At 35.1% G+C, this 27,046-nt stretch overlaps 1 protein-coding gene across 1 annotated transcript in view; it reads left to right on the forward strand.

The window, feature by feature from the left end:
* LOC143229595 (uncharacterized) overlaps window positions 1–27,046 on the forward strand; it is a 73,282-nt gene that overhangs the window by 39,849 nt on the left and 6,387 nt on the right. The window contains exons 5-12 of the mRNA XM_076462155.1: window positions 9,765–9,974; window positions 12,022–12,115; window positions 14,764–14,961; window positions 16,755–16,907; window positions 18,937–19,023; window positions 20,285–20,441; window positions 22,852–23,014; window positions 23,485–26,482. Of these exons, the coding sequence (XP_076318270.1) occupies window positions 9,765–9,974; window positions 12,022–12,115; window positions 14,764–14,961; window positions 16,755–16,907; window positions 18,937–19,023; window positions 20,285–20,441; window positions 22,852–23,014; window positions 23,485–26,482 (4,060 nt within the window). The remainder of the gene's footprint in view (window positions 1–9,764; window positions 9,975–12,021; window positions 12,116–14,763; window positions 14,962–16,754; window positions 16,908–18,936; window positions 19,024–20,284; window positions 20,442–22,851; window positions 23,015–23,484; window positions 26,483–27,046) is intronic.

Consider the following 27,046-nt stretch of genomic DNA (forward strand, 5'->3'; position numbering starts at 1 on the left):
TTAAGAATTTAGTTTTATGTAGAAAAACGCAAGATAGGAAATGCATGAATAAGTCAGCCTCTGATAGGTCGCCTGGAAGTGACAATAAAATCTTTTTTTTTTTAAAGAATTTAGACCTCAGTTGCCGAAAAATGTCTCTAAGCGCTTGTGAGTGTCTTGCTTCTACATATATCACAAGGAAACCAAATTCAATCGCTTTACCATCATGTTTCTTAAAAGAGCGTTGTTTCGTATAGCTATCACTCAAGTACGCCATTGTCTGACTGTTACTAAAAACAGATTCAATGGAAGGGTGTAGATTAAACTGCTGATACAGTTTCCATCCATGAGTAGCTGAAATCTGACTGTTATTTTCACAACAGTGATCGCTTCCTTCTAGCCTGAAGGCCTAACAATCCTAGTGCTGTACCAGTTTGACTGAGCCTGTGATACAAGCTTAGTAAAACTTGAAAGAACTAAAAGCAGTGACACATAAATGTTAGTCAGATATACAGTTTCATTGTAGTCAGTGTATTTCAACTACAACTTCCATGAGAAATAGATGTTAATAAACTATTTATTATAAACTATAAAATATGAAATATTTGGGCTAAGACAATTGAACACATTACATCAAAGTCAATTAAAGCACTAGCTAAACTATGTTCTTTTCTTAAGTAACATAAAAGCAAATAGCAGGAGTTTCACACTCTGGATGACTCTACTTGCGTGTGAATATTCCAGTTTTACTACACTGAACACAACAGACAGTACTAATGTAAATGAAAATATCTCGCAACACCATGTTTCCCTTAATGTGGGGTAAAACCAACGAGCTAATTTCATCTAACTAATGAAACTTCCATATGCTTACGAATATTTAAGTTCCAAAAACTATATTATTCCATCATTACTCATACAAATACGGGGAATATCACCACATATTCCCTTAATATAGAACAGGCTAATAATAATCATTGTTGTACTTCGTATATCGACATCTTCAGGTTTTTCTTGCATTGTTTTTATTGATTGATAATTGGATTTTTTGTGTATTTTATTCATGCATATATGTAACGACAAATATTCGTATTCATTAACATAGATTTCCATATACTTATATATTAATGCTACATATTAAATTATTCTGTGCACCTGGAATGTACACAAATAGTCCAATGATCTATGTAAACCATCCGTGGTAATGTAAGTTATCACTCGCATAGACAACGCCCTGATAGCAAAACTACTTGCTAACAAGCAACTACCTGTGGGGCAATAAGTTCAACTCTCTCTCACACTAAATGTAACATGTTATTGTAAGCAAAATTCAATAATACTATGACACTTCAGCTAGTGCTCAAAGAAACTACATAAATATTCATTCTGCTTACTACAGCATATATCAAAACTTGCTAGTACAATAATCAACAATAATACACAGTTTCTGTCTTAAACAGGTCTAGGACTGCAGTTGAGTTATCACTACTGAATTAACCTTTATGATTTTAAAAACTTAAAATATCACAGGAGAAACAAGCACCAACAAATCTAGTAAAATTAGGATTGTTCCATAACCACAGCCTGATTTATTTGCTGTGTTTTTTGTGTGTTTGAAGTTAAGCACAAAATGATGCTATGGACTGCCTGTGCTCTGCTCACCACGAGTATCGAAACCCGGTTTCTAGTGTAGTAAGTCTGCAAACATAACGCTGTGCCACTGGAGGACTGTTGTGTTCTTCAAGGGCATAACCCTTTTACTGTTTGTGAATGTCGTACACATGCCCGTTTTACCCAAAACTATGGCTTTGCGTGTAAATGTAACACAGAATCATAAACGTACACGCCCAAAAGCTTTTTCAGGTAATTTCTCATACAATAATTTTCCAGTTTCTACAATCAAATTTACATAACTGATCAAAAAGCAAGGAATACAAAGTACATAATTATAGTTTCTAAACACTTTAACTATTAATGTTCCAGATATTACATCTAATGAGATCAGTTGTCCTTCTGTGTTATAAATGAGTAACTATTACAATGGAATTCCTACAGTAAAACACTTCTCAGTAGCAGAGAAAGCAACAACTGTCGCTTCCCTTTAACCTTTAATTTGTTCAATGAACTAACTTAACTATTTTAACTTCTGATTAAGCAGTTAACCTTAGCTAATTACGACTAGGAAGTTAAAATACCAGAACATTCAAATTGCTCTTCCACTGGTGTTTAATTATTTCACTCTCCACAGAGAATAAGACATACACTGTCATATATCCTTTCTTGTTAGCTGAGTCAACATTCTCCAGTATACTGCCCTTGTTATTCTCTGATCCACTAATCCTTTCAACTTTTTTATATCTGGTCCAACTAGTATACAAAAGATTCATCAGAAACATGCAGCTTTAAATTATCTGTTCATCACACTTTGGTTCCACATATACTCATTGTAGCTTGAATTTGAATGGATTTAACTACCTGTGAAAGAGATATGAATTAATCTAGCTAGACCTGAGCTGCTTCCAAATAAATGATTGTAATAAATCCATAGTCAGTTTCCAGGTTTTAACTGTACTTCCTTTGTCGTCTGGTTATATTCTGTTACCTAGTGGTTTTACTCAATTCGTGACTACATATTCCTCTAGACACTAAGGCAAGTCTGCACTGGGAAGTAAAATATACATTACATCCACTGAAGTCTATGTTTTATTTCTAGCCATGAACACACTTGGTGAGTTACCAGTCAATCAGTGCTGTGTATGCCATCATGGCATACTACAGATGGTTATCCCAATCAGTTCAGCTGTGACTTACAAACTTTGAAACCCTGTGTTTACAGAATAAATGACTCATTATTCAAAATTATAGGAATTTTAGTGATATAGAGAAGTGTGTGAGCTTTCACCACACCCAAAATCCTGAACGACTTTGTAAACAATTAACTCCTTGATCTATGTAGTTCTTCAATTGCTCAAAATTATACTGTCTACTGCTCAATTAATATATTAATGAATCAACCAATAAATTCACTTTAGCCCATTTAATGAACCAGTTGTTAATTACCAGTATACACATCAAATACCTCTATCAATCTCTAGGAGAAAAACAAATATTTCTAGGGCTGTTCTCTTCAAAGGAAAATCTATAATCCTCTTCCTACAGCTGACTTTTCTTCATATAATTCTCACAATACAATATTTTTATCATTTCTTCCAATGTTTTAACATAAACGCAGCTTGATTTCTGATCAGACAACTCTATGTTTCATCTGCTGCTTCCATTGTCATAGCAAACAATGCTATAAAATGATTGTATACAACTGGACTATGACTTCCTCTTGAACATGTATTTCTTGTGTTTACTTCTGAAATATGACCATTGGAAAGTTTTATAGAAAATGTTTGTTGTTTTTGAATTTTGGGCAAAGCTACAGGAGGGCTATCTGCGCTCGCCGTCCCCAATTTAGCAATGTAAGGCTATAGGGAAGGCAGCTAGTCATCATAACCACCCATCGCCAACTCTTGGGCTACTCTTTTATCAACGAATAGTGGGATTGGCCATCACATTAGAACGCCCCCACAGCTGAAAGGGCGAGCATATTTGGTGCGACAGGGATTTGAATCTGCAATCCTCAGATTACGAGTCGGACGACTTAACCCACCTGGCCATGCCGGGCCTTCGAAAATGTGCAAATTTTATTGCGCCACAGACGATGTGGTCTGAACATTTACAGTAGGCCTATTGCTAGTATCCACTATCGGATACAATGGCATTGATTTTGTGGAGAAAATGCCAAATGAGAGATCAAGAAGCAGATTTCCATTTACTGTGAGTATATTTCTTTTAGCCATAGTGAAGTCAGATTAACTGTTAAAAGTGAAGGCTTCTTACTGAATACCTGATACATTGAAAGACAAGCCAGATCTTTCTGGTTCAGGAATTTGACTTAATATATATATGCATCTTTATTGCCACATACCACGCTCCACTTAATTCTGCATGAACTGAGCTGACCACCACTTCTTCAGACGTAGGATGATTACTGTAACCCCCCAAGCTGATGACAAAACAAAGATTAATCTCCTTAGGTTAATGTGACTGGAGCTCCAACAGCTAATGCTTGTGCAATTCTTTCTAACTCAACAACAGATACCTTGAAGCTTAAGCGGATTACCATATGACGTTAGTAATTTTTACGAAAATGTAAGATAACTTCAGCGGTAAAAAACTCACGTGTAATCAGTGAAGAGTTATCTAACTACCCGTTAAGTGAACTGTATCAATATTAACTTGAAATTAATTCTTCATCGTGAACTATCTAGAAAATATTCAATTGCGGGCCAGATAGAAGACTGAATATTTTAGAATGAATTTTACGTCTTTATTGTTCAGCATGATAAAAAATTTTTTGGATTTTCCTATAATTCCTCACAATTCTGTAACCAACAGAAGTACTCCATACCCCAAATCCAGAGCAATATTGCTGAAAAAAAAACTATTGTTGTAACTAAATCAAAACAACAGGAGGTGTTTCCGAGTTGAGTTTGAATCTTTCAAGATGTAGGCATTTCTGAAGATCCTTGTGGTATATTTCTTCCCCTTTTGCAATGCTTAAAATGACTACCTCAATCTTAGTTGCCACAGAAGTGGTCTTTGTTAAAGTGTTGATATATTTAAGTTCTTTAGGGTGTTATTTAGTCTTTTCTTGGTAGACACTTGATGATCTTATCAATTATAATATACCCACAAATTGTAACTGTCGTGGCAGAATATGTCTGTCTATGTAGAAACATTCAATTATTTGTATACAGATTGATATGTAGCTTAATTTTCTACGAGACCAAAATAGTAATAGACTAAGTTAAAATTGCAATTACTCCTTACAAAAATGCTTGGTTGCATATAGGCTCAGAGTTAGGCTATGAACCACTTCTTCCTGAGCTTGGCAATCCTAGAGTAGCATAACTAATAGATTAAGATCTTTCTTTGCTATATGTTTGAATATTTGTGTTTAATATTTTGCATTTAACGTGTGATAACAAAAACAGATGACTTCTGTTGATGTTTCGGCCACCATGTGACCAAGACACCCACGAAATCGCAGAAACCAATTGCTATCAACATTTAAAAGATCAGAAATGTTTAAGAATGTTTGTTTCCTTCTTTTGGATATCAAAGTAACGTGTTAACTTGACAAATATAATATCAAACAGCATGTCATTACCTACCAAATAACTTTTAGTGACTACACAATGGTTCACCCTCTTCTTCATGATGTGCTTACTGAATCTCATGCTGTCAAAATCTCTGGTGGGCAGATGTCATCTCTTAGAAACATCTAAAATCTTTAACTAATCACAAGCGGTAACTATCAGTGATGGGGCACAACTCCATTAATCAATGATAACCTGATAATCCGATAAAGACCGATTTATTCGATTACAGGACCTTCATGCTGAAAGCCAGCTTCAACTGGAAAATTTGTTCAATAGCTTAGGAAGTCCCAAGTTGTAGTTATTTTGCTAACCTATGGCTATATGAGTGAGGAAAGAGTAGTATCCATGAGAGGATTTTTCCTTGATCATGCTCCGTTATCAGGCTACTTCTCCTATCACTGTATATCTCCTCCTATTGACGTCCTTTTTTCTGGAAAGTGCCATTTACTAATTTTTCCACAGTTATAATTTAGGTTCAATGAGAACACCACAGGTGGTAAAAAAATACTTCTGCAAAGAAGATCAGAAACTTCATGTGAACAGATACTGTAGTCACGATACGTTAAAGTTTCTTGCTAACTTACTCTGTAGCATTGGACGTGTAAACTAGATAAATCGCAATAATTAAAGGTTCGACAAGAAATATCTCAAAAATGAAGTTTAGTTTGACATGACTAAGTCAAGTTTTTTTTATAACATCCATTAAATATTCGGTGGCAAAACAAGATGTAAATATAAATTATTTGACGTATTCATATGACTAAAAACAGTCATATTTTGATCTAAATAAATTATGTAAAAAGAATGGCATTAAAGCTCTGACTTGGTTTATTCTACAAGAGTGTATTGTCATGCACGTCAATAGTCACTCCCAAGAACAAAACCGGGGGAAGAGAAAGAATGTTTGTTTTGTTTTTGAATTTCACACAAAGCTATTCGAGGGTTATCTGCGCTAGCCGTCCCTAATTTAGCAGTGTAAGACTAAAGGGAAGGCAGCTAGTCATCACCACACACCGCCAACTCTTGGGCTACTCTTTTACCAACAAATAGTGGGATTGACCATCACATTATAATGCCCCCACAGCATGTTTGATATGACGGAGATTCGAGCACGAGACCCTCAGATTACGAATTGAGTGCCTTAACCATCTGGCCATGTCGGGCCTGGAAGAGAAAGTCTCTGACGCTTTTACGTTTTCACATACTTGATGACGATATAAAAGCCATTAGGGTATGCCGAAAAAAATTATCCAAAAACATCACTTACGAAAGAAGAAACGAAATACCAAAAAGGGACCTTGAAAAATGTGCAACCCATAAAAAAATAAGGTCAATTCTGTTGAAGACTAGTTATTTGTATGCCATATGCAAATATGTGTCAATTCGTGTAATAAATGTAAAACATCTAAACAACTAATTCCTTTCCTTTCCAAAGTGAAAAAGAAATAAATATCTGGCGATTTTCAGTCATCACATTGTGTATATTATTATATGATTTCATTTCACAAATTTAACATTCTTTTAACACTATACTTCACATATTTTGTAATACCAGTCATACTTTGTTTGAAAATAACTAATTAGTAATGCAGTTTAAATGATCATACAGTGTTTCTTTGCTTTTGTTGAATTTTCCACCAAGATGTGTGTGTGTGTGTTTTTTCTTATAGCAAAGCTACGTCGGGCTATCTGATATGTCCACTGAGGGGAATCAAACCCCTGATTTTAGCGTTGTAAATCCAAAGATTTACCGCTGTCCCAGCGGCGGACACTCTAAGATACTCTAGGGTCAACTCAGCTAACCGCGTCTAATTTAGATGTGATAAAATAAATGGAAGGCATCCGGTTAACATCACGGATTGCAAAGTCTTGTGCTATTCTTTCACCAACAAAATTTTGGATTAATCGTAACATTATAACGTCCCGACCGCTGAAAGGGTAAGTATGTTCGGTTGAGTGCCCCAACTATTGGATCTTGCCAGACCTCATGACCTGTTTATTGGCTATATCCACTAAGGTGAATTGAACTTCGGGGATCATATAGATTACTGACAGCAAAAACAACTGGTATCCATTGATCACAGTGTGACAGTAAGAAAATCAGTCATATTTAAATTGTTTAAACTTTTACACTATCAAAAAGTCTCTAAAATCTAGTCTTTAGCGAAATCAGTAGGCACTTCTATGTACAATATTATTCGTTATACGTGATTTTGATTAGGTCATATCTCTTGCAGATGTCTCCATCCCACAAACACACACATATATGAAAGGTGGCTTTGGTTTTCATAAATCCTTACACTTTATACAATGCAATGTTTTGTTATGTGGAATTAGACAATTATGTTTAAGTAAAGGTAGATAATCAGTTACAGTCCATTTATTTATTTTTGCCTCTCTCTCGCTGTACGTTAGGAAACACAGAATAAAGAATAATGAACCAAAGACGGTTGATAAACAGCAACTTAACCTTTAAACCAAACATTTAGTATTATATAATTCAATTTTACTGTTTGCAATTCTTTCAAGATGGGTAGGTTATCTAAGAGAAATACTATTCATCTTTAAGTTTTATAGCTATATTTTGCTCAGACGCTTTATCTTCATTTTGTATGATGTAACATGATGTTAATGTTTAGACTTCTAGTTTCTTAACGTGCGCATCAAAACAACAAATAATGTTTATTCTAAGACAATCACAGCCCGTCAGATTTTTGTTGAAGTTATCTTGTTAAGCCTAACAGCAGTCTCCACAGCCAGTGAAGATTAGTTGTTAAATATTGGGCAATGCTAGTTATAAAAGAAAAGAACCCGCCTGAAAAAAAATAAAAAACCGAGTTAAGTATAATAGAATGAACGTGCAGGTGTGCATTAACTGAGAAAGCTGTCCCTTAAAATATATATATCTTTTACAGAAATGTAGCGTCACGCAGCCATTTTTCGACATATTTCATGAGCACGTGTTGGATAGATAATGATATGTTATGAATAACTGAGAGTTAGCCAGCTGTTTTCGTGGGGAAAAAAGTTAGATAAAACTGAATCATCGTCGAAACTCGTTTTTTCATAACAAACAAAGACTGTGGTAAAGGATCTCTTAGTTCAGTGTCAAGTCTGTTGCATCTCTGTCTCCACTTAAAGACTTTCATGTGATAAATTACCAGCCATATTTGATTCATATATTTTGTTACGGTAGAAAAAAAATCTTCATTAATTATACCTCTGCCAAGTTTTTCCTAGAAGAACGTATTATGTTGTTTTTAGAGTGTGTAACTTATCAGCTAAATATATTAGTATAGACTGGTTAACGTGATTATATTTCGTACCACGTTGGTTAGCTCCAAACGCCCTCTGGCCTTTAGGCATATGCTTTAGTAACTTGTGGTCGAGACGTTAGTTGTCTTTTTAAAAGGTTATAATACTAGGCTTAACAAAAAAGACGTTTATTAGCATTAAAAACAATTGTCATCTCCTTCTTTAGTGTTATTGACACAAGTGAAAACTTAAATTACGATAAAGAATATTTCTATATAAGTGTGAGGTATACAGAAGGTATTATTTTTTACTTTTATTACGATATTAGCTAATAAGCCTCTCTCTCTAGCTATCTGTATCGTAGAATTAGCAGTTATTCTACATATTATAACTTTAACGCAAGGCTAGTATATGAAAAAGATTTCACTTTTTGCGAAAAACAAACAAACTGTGCTATAAATCCGTTCATCTAATACTTGGTTCCTCTTTTCTCAATGAAGCTGTTTTTATTTCATGTACTATGATGTGAACATTAAGCAGATTGTTCAAAATCAAAATGGATGGATAGACACAAAAACTACTGAATTTCAGAATATCGTCGTTGAACTGCTCGGGCCATACTCGATGAGCAGATAGTCAAAATCATGTTATTAGGATTGGTGTGTTGTAGCACATTTAGTTGTTGCATTAACAACTTTGATTAATTGTGATTCACTGTTATTGTATTGTTTAGGTTGATTTGTCGCAGCTCACTATTACTTGTATTGTCGAGACTGATTTACTGTTTTCACTGTTATTATTCTGTAAAAAGTATATCATGTTTTAACATTAAGTCAAATATCTATCCAATGATAACGTATTATATGTAAAATGACTATTGTATCTGACTTTACCATTGAATATCTTAGATTAAAGCAGCTGTAGAAAGGTTCGTAATAACATATCTGCAATTTATTGAATGTGATGTGATTGACCTAGAAAGTAAAACTCTGTTTATTTCTTAACGACCGTCTTAGTCTTAGATACTAAAAACGAAAATTATTACTTCGAATTAAATATCTTGAACGTAGAATTTCTTAAAATACTAAAGTTTAAAATCAATATATTAAAACTAAAGTTTTATATTTAAAGATATGCACGCTAAAACTTTACAAATATTATGTACCTCGATCAAACAATGAAACAAAACAGTTAATTCTTTCTTTAGCAATGAAACTTAGAAATAGCTAATACTGAAGTCAAGTATCAAAACTTGAAACGTGTTCAACATCTCTGAAGGATAGTGTTTATTTGTTGATTTTTGTTGTTGTTTTTCAGGTGAAAGTCATGCTTCGAGTGAGCCCAGTTCTCTTGAATGCCAAAAGCAGTAATCAGACATCTTTTTTGTCTGTAGACGTTAAGAAAAAACATGTGTCACTTTATGATCCTACTATAAGTGAGACGACAACTAATTTAGACCGCAACCTAGGAGTGGCAGCACCAAAGATGTTTGCTTTTGATGCTGTTTTTCCTCAGGAATCTACACAAGTATGTCAATATCTACACTACAATAAAGCTTTGAAAGCGAATAAAGTGTAATAATTCTAGAAACACACGTGTGATAGACTGATGTACTTTTGTTAAAAGCCAAATATCGGATAAAAGCGATTATAGTAGGTAGAAACCCAACTCTTTCTCAATCACGGATCAAAACTTAAACAATCACATTGAAATTACTGGTGCTTTACTTCTATGTTTACAAAACATGTGATTTGAGTTTTGATATACGCTTTATACACATTTTTTATGATTAATAACATAGACTGACATCATTAACCGATCCAATATATTATTATATACACTTTTATACATGATTCACACTAAGTTTTCATTATGGACTCCAATAGCCTTAGAATATCTGAATCCTCTGGACAATGGATAATAATGTTTCGGGTAATTTCCGTAACCCATCTTTAAGTCTGCCATATGATGGTGATAATTAAACCTTGGCAGTTATCGCTGTTTTTTTGGCGCTTGCCAGAAAAGTCAGTAACTTCTTTCTACTGTTGGAAAGGAATTTTTGATTAACGTGTATATCACGATGACCTGGAGCTCAATTACAGAGTGAAAAATAAACGATCGTCATCCAGGGCTTGATGTAGTGAAGCTGTGATACAAGTCATCTAGGATTTGCTGTAGTAAGGCTGTGATGCAAGTCATCGAGAGTTTAATGTAGTGAGGCTATGACTTCGGTCATCGAGGTATTGATGTAGTGAGGCTGTGATACAAGTCATCGAAGTATTGATGCAGTGAGGCTGTGATGCAAGTCATCAAGGGCTTGATGTAGTGTAGATGTGATGTACGTCATCAAGGGCTTGATATAGTGTAGATGTGATTACGTCATCAAGGGCTTGATGTAGTGTAGATGTGATGTACGTCATCTAGGGCTTGATGTAGTGTAAATGTGATGTACGTCATCAGGGCTTGATGTAGTGTAGATGTGATGTACGTCATCAAGGGCTTGATGTAGTGTAGATGTGATGTACGTCATCTAGGGCTTGATGTAGTGTAGATGTGATGTACCTCATCAGGGGCTTGATGTAGTGTAGATGTGATGTACGTCATCAAGGGCTTGATGTAGTGTAGATGTGATGTACGTCATCTAGGGCTTGATGTAGTGTAGATGTGATGTACGTCATCTAGGGCTTGATGTAGTGTAGATGTGATGTACGTCATCAAGGGCTTGATGTAGTGTAGATGTGATGTACGTCATCTAGGGCTTGATGTAGTGTAGATGTGATGTACGTCATCTAGGGCTTGATGTAGTGTAGATGTGATGTACGTCATCAAGGGCTTGATGTAGTGTAGATGTGATGTACGTCATCAAGGGCTTGATGTAGTAAGGCTGTGATGCAAGTCATCAAGGGCTTGATGTAGTGTAGATGTGATGTACGTCATCTAAGGTTTGTTGTAGAATGGCTGTGATTTCTAACTTCAAATAGCTTAAATTTCTACTTGTGAAGAATAACCTTGAATTATTCACAAAACACATTGTAGATAACTTCACAATTTATAACAGTAAGGTTAATAAAAACTGTTACTTACCTGAAATGTTTGGAAATAATAATGATTTGTCGAAGTATTTTGACATGTAATTCTTTTTTATGTTTAATAAGAATGTGAGAGAAAAGAGAGAAACTATATTATTAATAGAGTTTTCAATTTTTATATGAAAATGTATTTTACTAAGTTATATTTCAATTTTTCTAATAAAACATCTGAAATTTTTTAATAACAAACTTATTAGCAAAATTTGTGATCTAAATATTCAACATGAACAAAATTTGTCTAATAAAATTTTAACATTAACAAAACTTTTTTACTGAAACTTTAACATTAACAAAATTTTCGTACCAAAATTTTAACGTTAGCAAAACTTCTAAACTAAAACTAATATTAACAAAATGTTTCCTCTAAAACTTTAATAGTACAAAATTTCCAATAAACTGACTCATTTTAAACTTGTAGAGTATCTTATGAGTCACTTTAAACATGTGAAACAGGCTGTAAACTCTAAACTTTTCTTTTTCCCAAGACCGAAGTTGTAACAACGGCTCTGACCGAAGTCATTCAATCTGTCGTAAATGGAGTGGATGGTTGTCTTTTCGTATACGGACATACAAAGCTAGGTATCATAGATATTGAAGATCATGTGTTTGTTTTCTTTATAACTTAATATATTTTCGAACTTTTATTTAAGTTACACATAATAAAGCCGATGACTTATTTTACACAATATTAAATCGATAATGCCTTTGAGTACTTATTCATAATTTCACACAACAAATTTCCTTGACATTGTATAATATATATTCAACTGACATAGTTTACCTCCCTTCAAATGTTGTTTTAAAATGTTATATTTTTAAGTATATTACACCAGTGGTGCACAAAGTCCAGCTCGCAACGAGTCGCCTAGTGACCCGCGATGTCCAACAGGAAAGTCAAACATAGAGAGTTCGTGCCTGCGCGATGATTAAGAGTTATAGAAAAATATGCATTAGATTAGATACTAGATGGTTCCAAAGTTGTGTCGACCAATAAAGAAAATTTAATAAGCAAATCTCGTTAATGCATAGGCATTTAATCATTGGAGCAATGATGTAACATTTCCGTAATTACGAAATCTCACGCGTTCCAATTGTTCTTCGAAATTTACTTACGAGCCCTATTTTGATATTATTTCGTAACAAAAATGGCAGCTAATCGTGAAAGAAAAGTTTACGATGAAAACCGTCAGTTTCATGATGATTGGAGTGCGCAATTCTGTTTTGTTCAACAACAGAAGAACGTGTATTGTCTGCTGTGTCATTCAATAGTAGCAGTGGCGAAGGTATCCAATATAATTATCATTATGAGTCGAAGCATAAAAATTTCCACAACGTCGTCGGTGATGAACAAACAGCTCGAATTGATTCTCTGCGGCGGTCACTGAATCACCAGCAGAACGTTTTCTCAAAACAGTCAGCAGATTTAAGTGCAGCATGTGAGATCAGTTACGATATTTCGTTGATGACAGCGAAATCTGGCCGATCGTTCACTGACGGTGATTTTGTCAAGCAATATATGGTTACCGCATCGGAAAAGCTGTGTCCGGAAGCAGTTCGCAAGCTACAGACGGTGGCTTTGAATCGTCTTACAGTTGAACGAAGAATTTCACACCTCTCAGCAGACGTGGCAGCTTACAAATAAAGCAGCCAACTTTGTCTACTTCTCTTTGGCAGCAGACGAGTCGACTGACATCAGTTCAACAGCATAGCAACTAGATTTTGTTCGTGGTGTGTCGTCATCGTTTGATATCACAGAAGAACTAATCGGCATGGGTTCCATGAAGGGTGAGACAACTAGGTCTGCTCTATTCGAGGAGACAGTACGACTGTGTAGTAATGTTGCATTGGATTTCACGAAACTGGTAAGTGTGACAACTGATGGAGCACCAGCCATGACCGAAGAAAGTAGCGGGCTGGTAGCATTGTTGATGAAGCATCGAGGAAAGCAGAACAAACAGTTAGTGAAATTGCACTGTATTATTCACCAATAGAACCTGTGCAGTAAAAAACTTGGTTTTCAGGCACTGATAGCATTAGTGACGAAAACCATTCATTTCATTAAATCACGAGGGCTCAATCACCGTCAGTTTGAAAGTCTTCTTAAAGAAATCGATTCAGACAATGGTGATCTTCGAGGGAAGATGTTCAGAAGATTCTCGGAGTTGATTGATGAGGTGATAGAATTCCTCAGAAGCAAGAACAAAGACACAGAAGTGATTTATGTGACTGATCCAGCATGGCAAGCTGATTTGACCTTTCTGGTCGACATGACACAACACTTGAATGATCTGAATTTGAAGTTGCAAGCCAAAAATCAGCTTGTCTGTCAGGTTGCAAATCACGTCTCAGCTTTCAGGACAAAGTTGCAGTTGTTCCGGCAGCAAGCAGCATCAGGCAACTTCGTGCACCTCTCACTTTTCAGTCACAACTACAGAAGAATCAGGACATTGACACACAAGTTTATGTTGGGAAGCTAGATACCTTGATTCAATCCTTCAACTCACGGTTTCATGACTGTGACCAATGCAGATTGTTGATGAAACTTTTTGCTGATCCATTCAATGTGTCAGCGGATGACTTGTCAGCAGAATATCAGCTCGAACTTACTGATCTCGAGGCATCTGATGAATTGCGTGCTATTTACCGAGAAAACAATTTGCTTGACTTCTACAAAACGTTGCCTGATACAGTTGCTGATCTGAAAGAGAATGCATTTTTCACACACCAGCATGTTTGGCAGCACGTACTGCTGCGAACAGGCTTTCTCGCATATCAAACTGAACAAAAACAACACACGCAATCAGCTGATGATGATCATCTGGAAACAGTCTTGCGTCTTTTAACGTCAAACATCAAGCCGGACATTTCTAAGCTCGTAGATGACATGCAGCACCATCCATCGCACTGACTTTGTGACAGTTGACGTATCATAACATTTCTTAGAATAATGTGCAAACTCTTTAGTGTAATCGTTATTTGTGTGTTCTTATATGTGATGTCCATCTTGTGTGAAACAACTGTGGGACGATTTTAATCTTCACTTTTTGTGGCCCCCAACGGTTACGAGAAGTCTGTTTGTGGCCCCTGACTCAAAATGTTTGTGCACCACTGATATACACAATGAATTAGTTGTAATTGTTGTTAGTTTGTATTTCCTATGTACGTCATACAAGTTTGTTGTTCATGCAAACGCTTTAGCCATGGTAATTTAGTCATTTTGTAAACAGGTAAAACCTACACCATGATTGGACAAAGCTCGCCGATTCAAGAACTGGGAGCTACCCCATGTGCTATTTCCTGGCTTTTCAAACTTATTACAGAACAGAAAGAGAAGACAGGAGCGCGGTTTTCTGTCAGAGCTTCAGCGATTGAGCTTACAGGGAGACAAGAAAATTTAAAGGATTTACTTTGTAATTTTGCTGTCGGTAAATATGGCTGATTTTTTTTAAAGTATATTAGACATAACATTTTTTAATCAAAGACGATGCAAAATCGACCTAATTTGCCAAAATTCCGTTACAAATATTATAATATAAATTCGCCTTTCAAAATGTTTTTAAAACGAAACGTTTGGTAAATTAAAGCAACGTTAGATATTGTTTGATAACATTTACTACTATATAGCGATACTTTTATATATTATACTTCTATCATCATATATTTATTATTTTAATCTGATTATGTTGGTTATTTTTATGTAAAAACTGCCCTCGGTGACTCAGCAATAAATACGTTTACAGGCGTACGACTGTAAAATTTCCTCGGTGGACTCCGCAAACAGCCAGATGTGGCTTTGCAATAAAAAACACAAACACACACACACGACTGTAAAATGCGAGTTTCGACAGCTCTGCAGAGCAGAACACAGATACGGGGTGGCCCGTAAGTCCCTACCCATTTACATTGTGCCTAAACAACGTTATAATACTAATGATGAGTTGAAGGCAGCTATTACCGCGGCATTTGGAACAATAACACCTGCTATGTTGAGGAAAATGTCTCACCGAACATGGAGTCGCATAATATTATGCAGCTAGAATGAGGGACATCACACAGATACACTGGATACATAAGATATATGGATGGGTAAGGACTTACGGGCCACCCTGTACATCATTGTGTAGCTTTGTGTCTATTACCGGTTAATCAGTTAATGGTGTTTTACTATCATAATTCTTGTACACAGTGTTTTGAGAGGTATTTGTTTTTACAAAGTGTTCAGACAATCTTCAGATCTCTCTCTACAAAAGCGCAGCATTTCAAATATGCAAATATATAACCCTTTCGTAAATGGTTGAATAAAAGGAATGAAACATCTGGTATTATTGAGTACCGTCATGTCAGAACAGGTCATTGGACTAAACTGATTCTTAACCTGAAGATGACCTCGGAAGGTCGAAACGTTGTTCTCTCTTTATCAGTAAAAGTGTTAATACCCATACCAGCCGTTTTGAGTTACATGATTCGAAGAGTCGTTTCGTTTGGGTGATTTTAGTTATAAAAGCTCATATTGCTTTTGAATTCAGTTTGAAATATATTTTCAACAATAAAGTTTTTCAACTTTTATGTTATCTAAAGAAACATTCCAGAAATAATATTTTATTTAAAGTCTTCTAGACATCACACAAATGTCAGTGAAGATTAACAATGCAAACATTATAAAACGATTTAAACTGCTAACCATGATTTAAATACAGAGCGTAATTCATTATGTTCGGTATTATTGTGATAACTGACACGTGACAACACAGAAAAAAGTTAAGACAACGATATTATTGTTGCAGGAAAATACTACAGGTAAAACTGTAAATAAGAACTGTTTCTCATAATCAGTATCAGCTGCGGAACTGAACTGCACGTAAACGTTTACAGCGTATAAAAGCCTGAAAATACAATTACTTCAATTAACATAAAATTAATTAAAAATGGTGATATATCACTATAATTTTCGCAGTGAAAAGTCTTGAAGCGAATAAATCACACAGAATATTCATAGAAAAACTTCACGATAGGGAAGTTGCGAATAAGGTTGAAATAATACATTAATATTTCTAATTCTCTACAGCAGACTTAAATAAGAAATTATAAAAATCTACCACACCTTTACTGCCGAAATGTTAAAATTGAGTATATATTCCTCTTAAAGGCGTCTTTTCTTGTTATCAGTTATTTATTTCCATTGATTAGTTTTGGATGAAATTTTCTTCCCGTCACTCAGGGACCGATGTTCCTGCAAATTCACCTAGTCTGCTTCTTCAGAGTGACTCTATCTACGGAACACACTTGTCAAACCAGAGTGAGATCCGCGCCCCCACAGCGGAAAAAGCTTCCTTTCTTCTTGATGCAGCACTTGCTGCCAGATCTAAAGTCGGTAAGTGTTAGAGTTGTTGTTTTTTTCCACGCTTTTTATGGTAAACTAAAAGAAAAATAAAACTTTTAAAAGGGTGGGTAGAAATAGAATCGAATCAGTGGAGTTTTCCGGGTCTTTTTTTTTTCTTTTTGTAATTCGCTAAGTAAAGTGATTTTATTTACACAAGCACGTATGAAAGTAACCAGAAACATTAAGATGACTGTACACTAATACATATTAAGCAGAGTAGGTTTGGTTGTTTTAGATTTCGCTCAAAGCTACACATAAGGCTCTCTGTGCAGTGATCACTAATTCTGAACAGAAAGACTAGAAAAAGGACAATTAAGCAACAGCATCCGTCACCAACGCTTGAGCTACTTTTTTTCTCTGTTGGATTTAATTGTTTCTTTTATTATAATTCATGGCTCTAAAGTGCGGAATGCGTTTTTGAAGCAAGGGACGCGAACATTGAACCAACAAATTTACAGTCCTTCACATCATGTTCGAATCGATATATAGAAGGAATAATATTGATTAGTTTATGAAGAGAAAACGTGAGTAGTATGTTTTTAATAAGTTAAAATAGTGTTTTATTTTTTTTTATATTTGATAGAAATACAGTAATACCCTGGCCCGGCATGAGCAGGTGGATAAGGCACTCGACTCGTAATTTGAGGGTCGCGGGTTTGAATCCCCGTCACACCAAACATGCTCGCCCTTTCAGCTGGGGGGCGTTATAATGTAACGGTCAATCCCACTATTCGTTAGTAGAAGAGTAGCCCAAGAGTTGGCGGTGGATGGTGATGACTAGCCGCCTTCACTCTAGTCTTGCACTGCTAAATTAGGGACGGCTAGCTCAAATTACCCTCGAGTAACTTTGCGCGAAATTCAAAACAAACCAAAGTAATACCCTGTTTTCCTAAGTATCTCTTAAACTACTTGAACGTTTCAAATGAGTGACTTGAATGTTCTGAAATGTTGTAGAAGATTGAAATACATTTTGCTACTACTTTTATGAATCGGTGCTCACTATCTTTCTTATATAAGTTCCTTCGTTATACAACTTCACGTTGTCCTTTGTGAACTTACTGCCCTTTATATACAAAAGTAAAATGCAGAAAAAAAAATCATATATATTATACAAATACCAAAAACATTCTTTAGAACTAAACAGTTGATTGAAGCTGAACAGAACATAGCTTTTTTCATTAATGTACTGGATATAAAATACGTTTATTATATCATGACCGAGATTTCTGTTTTTTAAGACACCAATTGAGTGAATTAATGATAAAAGAAAATCGGAATCATTTCTACAAGATGAGAGGTCCTGAGAGTTAATTACAGTGAGTAATGTCATTCAATCATGGAAAGTAATGCCAGAACAACAGCATCGGCAGCGTGACATATCAAAGCAAGGAATGTCAGAGCCCCAAGTCATGCAGTAAATAATCGAGCTTGTTTTCCATTCGGTATAGACGAGTACAAGATTCTGCTGGATAAGGACGCAATAGTGTAATGAATTTTAAACCTGAGTGGCCATGGCTAATTAACTTTAAAGTTCAAACACGTTTTTCTATCTCTGTCGTTTTCAGTTTTTAACAAGTTGATTACCGCTATTCTTCTAATTAAATTTAAGCCTTCGTTCAAAGAAATATCCCAAGAGGATAAAAGTCTTAGTTGAATTTCTATCAAATAATTCTAAGCTCCTTTGGAAGATGGTCCATTGTCGACATTTTAAGTAATCGTAGAAGAAGTAATTGCACTTCCGATTTTCGATCCAAAAATGAAAAGTGTTCAAAAGGTTTCACAAGAACTTCATTATTTCAAGCAAGCAGGCATTGATTGCAAAGTTTCAGTCATCAACTCTCTCTATTTTGCTCATTCCAACTGTTTATGTTTTTTATATTAACATTGGTTGTAAAGGTATTTTTTCGTAGTTCTCGGTTTGTAATTTTGTGATTTATAGTGTTAGTCTATATTACAAATATGGAATAAGGGTAATGCACTGTTGTTGTGTGTTTTATCCAAATTTAATTTTCTTTCCTAGAAAACGAAGACGAGAAACGCAATTCCCATTTTTTATTTACGCTTCATGTTTATCAGTATCGATTTGAAAAAGGAAATCGAAGCGGCGGTAAGAAATAATTGATTTTATTCTGCTAAGATTTTTATTTCGCCGACGAAACTTTGATAGAGATAAAAGGTTGGATATTTCAATGAAATACTGTACAAAAATATAATTTCCATGGTGGTTTAAGGACTTAGTAACTAAACATTTTGAGCTTTCTGCATTTGAATTCTTATACAAGACAAGCATAAACTTGTTCGTTTTATCTTATCATGGAAACGAAAATTATATAGTCTTTAGAGTTTGTTTTAAAAACAAAAAAATAAGCATTTCATATTTACAGGTAGTTAGATGTATTGCTTTCGGCAGCATATTATTTTGAATTTTCGTAATGTTACGTATTATGATTTATCTCAGACGTGCCCCTAGTTTATTATCATACGTATTAAAATTTGAATATCCTCAAACTGTGTTAAATGATAATTTAAATTTAGAAGTTAATTAAATGTCAATATGTATCAAAGTTATTATATTTGCCAACAAGATTGACCCACACTGTTTTTTTCTTAAAACAAATATATTTTAATATAAAAACAATGATACAGTTTATAATAACAGTTATTACAAATGATTTATATATAAAGGTTTTACAAACTTACAAACAGTATTGAGTCTTTTATCTCATCCGAAACTTCCTTGGTATCCTATTGTTTCAAGATGAGTGAATTTATATCGACTCTATTTTGATATAATTCATATAACGGGGAGCTAGCTAGCTCTTCGGTGATTACACCTAAGTTTTTCACAGCTAAACTTATATAATGTTTCGTAAAAATACTAACGTTCGATGTTAATCCGCTCAAGTAAAGCGGTTTGTAATGCTCGAAAGCTATAAACGTTCCTGGTCAATATCTGTAGTTAATAAGCGTTAATCACAGTTATAACTTCTAAGGTCTATAGTATACCAAATGTAGCAAACCAACAATATATACTGTGTCTATGTTTATAAGTGTTAAGCGAGATTCTAGAAATTTCAGCAAAAACGACAGTACTGGCATTTACTTACGCATATACATTGTTGATTCTTACACTTGAGAACATTCTACAAATTTAGTGAATAAACGAGAATTTCGCAAAACAGATTTAACAGTGTAAGTTACATGCATTTCTAAATAAAAATTTAAATGAAATAAACATCGACATTAAAATAAATATATAATAATAAATCCTTCGCAATAAGAACAAGTAGCAGTTTTAATTATTTGATACTGTTGATTTTACATGCTGCTTGACAATCTTCGTTTTACATTACTGTTACCATGTCTAGTTGCTGGAGGACGGAGCCGTTTGAGTCTCATTGATCTTGGTTCTTGTGAGAAAATAGTCAAACCACGAGACGGAGATGTGAGTCATGGTCTCTCGGTGTCAGCTTTAGGAAACGTCATAATAGCTCTTTTCAATGGACAAAAACACGTGCCTTACAAGTATGGAAATTGTAGTTATTTGTTTATTTTTTGAATTTCGCGCAAAGCTATACGACGGCTATCTGCGCTAGCTGTCACTAACTTAGCAGTGTAAGACTAGAGGGAAGGCAGCTAGTCATCACCACCCATCGCCAACTCTTAGGCTAATCTTTTACCAACGAATAGTAGAATTGACCGTTACATTATAACTTCTCCACGGCTAAAAGGGCAAGCATGTTTGGTGTTACAGGGATTCGAACCCACGATCCTTGGATTACGAGTCGAGCGCCTTAACAGTCTGGCTATGCCGAGCCTTTCTTAATAGTTAGACTTGAAACATAACATTTTCGGGATCCTTGTAGAAGTACATCTAGTATATAGAGCGTTGACAGTTATTAGTCTTCGTTTATTAACATATGTTTCATTTTCACCTGTGATTACAGTACCTTACAAAAGTATTCACTCCCTGCAAAGTTTCCACGTTTTGTTGCCATCTCCGCTTGCAATCATGAAATGTTCAAATAGGACTTTATACTTGGAATCTACACAATGTATTCCAAACTGAGAAAGTAAAAAGGTCGATATTATGTAAGTTAAATTTTTAAAGAATATTAGAATATTCTCAATAGCATATGCAACTATCCCCTTTTATTCAGCAACCCTAAATAAGTTCAGGTGCTAAAGATTAGTTTGAAATGTCACAAAGTTAGTGTAATGGTCTCTATCTGTGTATAATCAAAGTTATTTAACTAGACTTCAAAGTAAATACATCTGTTCAAACCACAACTCACATAGTGATACAACAAACCAGCTATGAAGACCAAGAAGCATCCCATAAAAGTCAAAGATAAAGTGGTAGAGAAGTACAGATCAGGAGAAGATTACAAGAAAACTTCAAAGTCATTGAATATCTCTTTGTGTACAGTGAAGTCTCTCATTAAGAAGTGGAATGCGCTTCATACCACCTAATCACTACTAAATTCAGGCCATCTTTCCGAAGTAAGCAACTTGGCAAGCAGGAAATTGGTTAGGGATGCCTCTGTGATTGCAAAAGTGACTATTTTCAAAGATTTGCAAAATTTCTTCTCTGAGATGGGAGTCAGAGTTTATATGTCGACAATATCCTAGTCCCTACACAAAGCTGCCCTATATGGGTGAGTGGCAAGAAATAAGCCATTGCTGAAAAAAATTTAATTCTCATATGGAGTTTGTGAAAAAGCATGCAAATGATACTGCAGAAATGTGGCAGAACGTTTGGTGATTTGAAGAGTCGTAAATTGAGCTTTTTGATAGATTAAAATGTTACATCTGGCGGAAGATTAACAAAGCACTTGCCCCAGTCAACACCATCCCAGCAATCAAGCATGGTGGCGAAAGCATCATGTTTTAGAGATGCTTCTCACCAGCAAGGGCAGGGATGCTTGTCAGAGTTGAGGAGAAGATGGATGGTGCAAAATACAGGTGAATCCTAGAGGAAAACCTGCTTGAATCAGTCAAGAATCTAAAACTGAGTCAAAATTTACATATTAAACAGGATAATTACTCGAATCACAAAGTCAAAGTCACAATGGAGTGGTTTTAAAAGAAAAAGTGAATGTTTTGGAGTGGCGCAGTCAAAATCCTGAGTTGAATTCAAAAGAAAACTGATGGTGAAACTTGGAGTTTGCAATCCATCGACAATCTCCAACGAACTGGTTAAAATGTGAGCAATTTTGCCAGAAAAAATTGGCTAAAATTATACCATTTCTTTGTGCAAAGCTAGTAGAGATTTTTACAAAAAGACTCATGACACTAACTGTTGCCATAAGGCAAGTACTGAAGTATATGAGTTCATATAATCTCGGATTAACGAGATTCCCACTGTCCCTATTTACTATCTAGCGAAACCACAGCCAAGGGAACGGGCTTGGAGAAATCAACTTTAGTGAATTTCTTAAATAAATTTAGTTAAAGAGTTTAGTTTAATTTAGTTTAAGAGTTCTCAAACTCTTAAAAAACCCTCTGGTGCATTGATATAAGTATCAATGAGATCATGCTGTCATAGGAGCCGAATACCTATGCAATCAGTATTATTTATTTATTTTTATAGGTTTTGTTGACATTCAACCTCATTTACACATAACAGTATTAAGTTTATCCTGAAAGTTTTGAATGAAAACAAGTTCGTTAATTTTTTATTGCTTATATTCCATCAAAATGTGACATTATTGATTGTGGTGAATACTTTTGCAAAGTACTGTATTTGTTCTTTTCATCTTTAGTTACTTTCGAATCGTTTCATGTTGTGTATTTCATTTCACTTGACTCAGAATGAAATCCAAATATTATTTAGTTTGCTTTCATTGTTTAAATACAAACTTAAATCACTTAATACTGGAATGGTTGAAATATAATTAGTTAGTTAGTTTGTTTGTTTGTTTTTTGCAAACAGAGAAAGTAAACTAACCCAGCTTCTTCGGGAGGTTCTGGGCAGTTTAACTTGCCGAACAGTTATGATAGCTCACATTTCTTCAGAGCCCGAGTTCTATTCTGAAACGTTATCAACGATTCAACTAGCATCCAGGATTCATCGCCTGCGAAGAAAGAAATGGAAAGTAAGCAAACTGTATGTGGTAATTTAAACTGCCGAAACACATGTTAAATAGGTGGTGCATTGAAACAAACATGGGCATAAGACATGAATTTAATGTAAGCTGTTGTGTCCTGAATATTGTAGTGATTTATTGTGAATGAAGCTGAAAAACTAAAATATTATGACCTGAAAAAGAAACGTAAATAATGAAAAAAATATCTATATTCTAGCGTTAAAGCTCTATTTAGCTTCATCGTTTGTTATATTTCTGCAATATGAAACACAGAACTATTACCAATTATAAATTAAATGTTAATAGGTTAACGATTTTATAAATGAAATTCATATTTTAAAAATCTATATTACATATTTCATTCCATTATAAGAAATATAACGCTGTATTTTTAATATAAAAAAGTAAAATTTCAACGATATTTAGCAGAATTACTCTCTCTTCAATGAATAAACATACTTATATATATATTCTCGTAGTTTCCAGGTACGAACTCTGGTGAGAACTCAGGTGAAGAACGAGGAAGGTGTCGTCCTTTCCCGAGAGATCATGCTGTCATTGAAGACATCAGCAGATCTGGCAGCAGTGATCCTGATTACACTTCCAGCAGTGAGCAGTCTTGCGATACAGTGATCTTTGTTGGAGAACGAGGATCCGCTTTGAGCAATAATCAGGTTACTTCTTCTTTATTGGGACGGTCAGCTAAGAAAACCACACAGAGCTGTGATACTAATGATGTTCCAGTATCAGAAGGAAACGAAAATACTGAAAAATGTCAACACCCATCTTATTCAAAACATTTCAGAAGTGCCTTCCCTTCTGTGACTCGTGCTACCTTAAAAAACCCTCTGACAAATTACCAAGCAAGTGAAAAAAACTCAAACGTTCGAAGTGTTGAAAGATTTAGGTTAAGTAAATCCAACGCCATTGCGGTAGAAACAAAAACTCTTCAAACAGGAAATCGATTAAATGGAAAACTACAGACAGCTAATTCGTCATCCATTAATGACTATACAGTATCTTTATCAGAACATGGTGGAATATCTTATCCAACAGCAGACTCACAGGCTTACAGAAATTGTACATTCAAACAAAAATCACAGACCATAAAACAAGAAAGAAAATTTGCCAACATATGTTGCTATAATAACCGAGAACTTAACTTACAAAGCGATGAACTCTGGATTGATGGACCACGGTTTTCCAAATCAAAATTTGACAATCGGTCGATACAAAGTCTTCATAAAGAGCAGTGGGTTGATGGACCAGGACTAGAGTTTAATGGGCATATGGATGAACACAAAAAACATTTTATAACTAAGTGGGTTGAGGAACACTCACGACATGTTCAACAAAATTTAAAAAAATCAGAAGACGCAGTATGGATAGATTTTCCTATGACAAGCAGTGCTGATCTGGATGTGGACAATGTGTCTCAGAAAGAAGGGCACTTTTCAGAAAACCAAAACCAATTTGACGTCTTGGGCCCACAGAACAGCCAAAACACCCGTGGAATGGAAACTGTGGAAAATGAGTTTCAGTTAATTCAAACATTTTCAACAGAACAGAATAAAAAAGTTCTAAATAATTTTATGGAAACAGTTAAATCTCCACATATTTGTTCTCATCGATGCAACGACACTTTTGATTCTTGTAAAGAGGAAAGCTCTATGAAAAGAAGACAACATCAAGACTTTGAGTCTCAGAGTCTAAACTACAAAGCTCATCATTGCATTCAAAGCAATGACACGTTTTCGTTTGTTGGTGCTGTACGATCTAATGAAAAATTAAAAAATGTGTATGACATTGAAGAGTCAAGCAACAGCGATGAGAAGACACGTGTAGAAGAAGAAGATGAACCTGTGGAAATGCGAGATTCTTGTATCCAAGCAACTGAAGAAGATATCATTGTTTCGATGTTAAAAGACGACTCTACATCTACGCTATCTCAAGCAAGTAAAACCAGTTGTGGAAATAACAGTTACCATCCTCTCAGAGTTCTCAGCAAGGATAGCTTGGCTTTAGATTCAACATTCACGGACCCGCAACTTGTTGATAAAGATAAAGAATTCTCAACACTCGCAGATAGGAAAGATTATTTTCTTAATGAAAATGGTAGAAAGTACTCGATGGAAGAGACGATTATAGGGACAAAGTGTTTAAGTTGTAGGAAAATGTGTGCTGTAAGGAATCTCAAGTTGGATGAAAAACAACCCAGTGGCGATGAGTGTTTGGAAACTATTTCTCTTCCTGGTAAAATATTTCAACTAACATATAACGACATAGCCGCGAAAGATCTTGAAATTAAAAGCACTCAAAGTGAACCTTGGGACGTTACAAACCTGAGATTACAATATGACAATAAGCTCGCAACGCTTTTATGGAAAACTTCTCATAAACCGAAACCAGTTTTGGTTGTTTCACCAATTTTGCGCAAAACAAAACAAAAATCTGTTTCTTTGAATGGAATTGAAGATTTAGAAATGCAAGATTTGGAAGACTCTGAGATTCAATATCCACTTCGTGCCTTATCTCATGAAGTGAATAAGAAGATTTTATCTTATCAAGACAGTAAAGAAACGGCTTTATGTTCTAAACCTGAAGAAACACTAAAACCTTTATTTAAAGAGCAAACTCTCTCGAATATCCATAACACAAAAGGAAACGAATATCAGTCATTTAGTGAAATACTTGAAAAATCGAAAATTGCGGAAACAAGATCAACCACATGTGAAATCACAAAAGATATAACTAAAATCACTTTATCAGCTAGGACCAGTTCACGATCGCGTTTGATAAAAAATGAAAAAGAGTTAGAGATAAAACCATTAGTTTCTTCAAACTTTGGATCTTGTGAAAATTATTTTCATCAAAATAACCTAAAAGTGGCAAAACCTCAAGATGTTTTTAACTTGCGTGTCAATGACTTTAAAGACAAAGAGCCAGGCTTTGTCTCTTCTTCCGATGACTTACAAAACCCTTCGACTGAATTATCCCAGTTCAACAATAAAGAAAAACTTAACAACGCCACGCGATCTCAGAAGCAGAATAAACGAATCAAATCGCCTTTCCTTTCTTATTTTTCTCGTGAAAGTGGAATATCTTTGTGTCTTCGAGAAGATAATTCAACGCGAAGATTATCAGGGTCTGTGCACTGTGGTTCAACCAGCTTACTTCAGAGTTATTCAACTGGCTCTCCGTTCATGTCTCCTTATGCCAAGATCACTCAAGCCCGCTCTATGAAGTCTAGCAGTGGTCGTGGAAGTGACAGTAGTGTTGTTAGTGGTGAACCCAGAGATGGGTCAAAACTACTGGCTTGTGGTAAGTTGCTTCAGTTCTCTGGGACAAGTAGTGGATACGAAAGCATGATGCGAGACAGTGAAGAAACACCCGTGTCGTCTAGTCAGGAATCTGGAAACGAATGGGACTCTGTCGAACAACAAAGGAAACGACACAAACACTTGGATAAGGAATTAGGTGAATGTTTGTCTTCTTTTTGATTGCGGATGTGTATTTGTACTGCTCGAAAGAGAAATAGAAACATGCCCAAGGTGTGGTTTCATTCAGGCGCGCTACTCTTCCGGTACACTTACAAATTTAATTTAATCTGTGCTTAGTTTGGGGTTTCTAGCTTAACCTAACGTTAAATACTTCTGTTTCATTCCAATAAATCTGCGAATATCAGTTTCGTTATGAAGGCTAAGGTATAAATCAATGTTTTGTTAATATTATTTTGTGGATTTTTTACTTATGTGCTTAACTGTTAGCTGTTCACTGAGTATTCTTTTATTAGTAACTAAAATACTAAAAGTATCAGAGAGAAATAGCTTGTTTGTAATGAAAAAAATTTAAACCACCTGCAGTTTAAGCAGACTTGGTGTTTTATATGTTTACTGGCTCTCTAACACTTAGACCAAAGACACCTGAAACAGTATTCTTAAGCTGGCATGATCGTGTAGTCTGTTTGTTTGTTTGATTGTTTGTTTTTGAAATTCGCACAAAGCTACTCGAGAGCTATCTGTGCTAGCCGTCCCTAATTTA

The sequence above is a fragment of the Tachypleus tridentatus genome, chromosome 10 (assembly GCF_004210375.1).
Source record: "Tachypleus tridentatus isolate NWPU-2018 chromosome 10, ASM421037v1, whole genome shotgun sequence".
Lineage (NCBI taxonomy): Eukaryota > Metazoa > Arthropoda > Merostomata > Xiphosura > Limulidae > Tachypleus > Tachypleus tridentatus.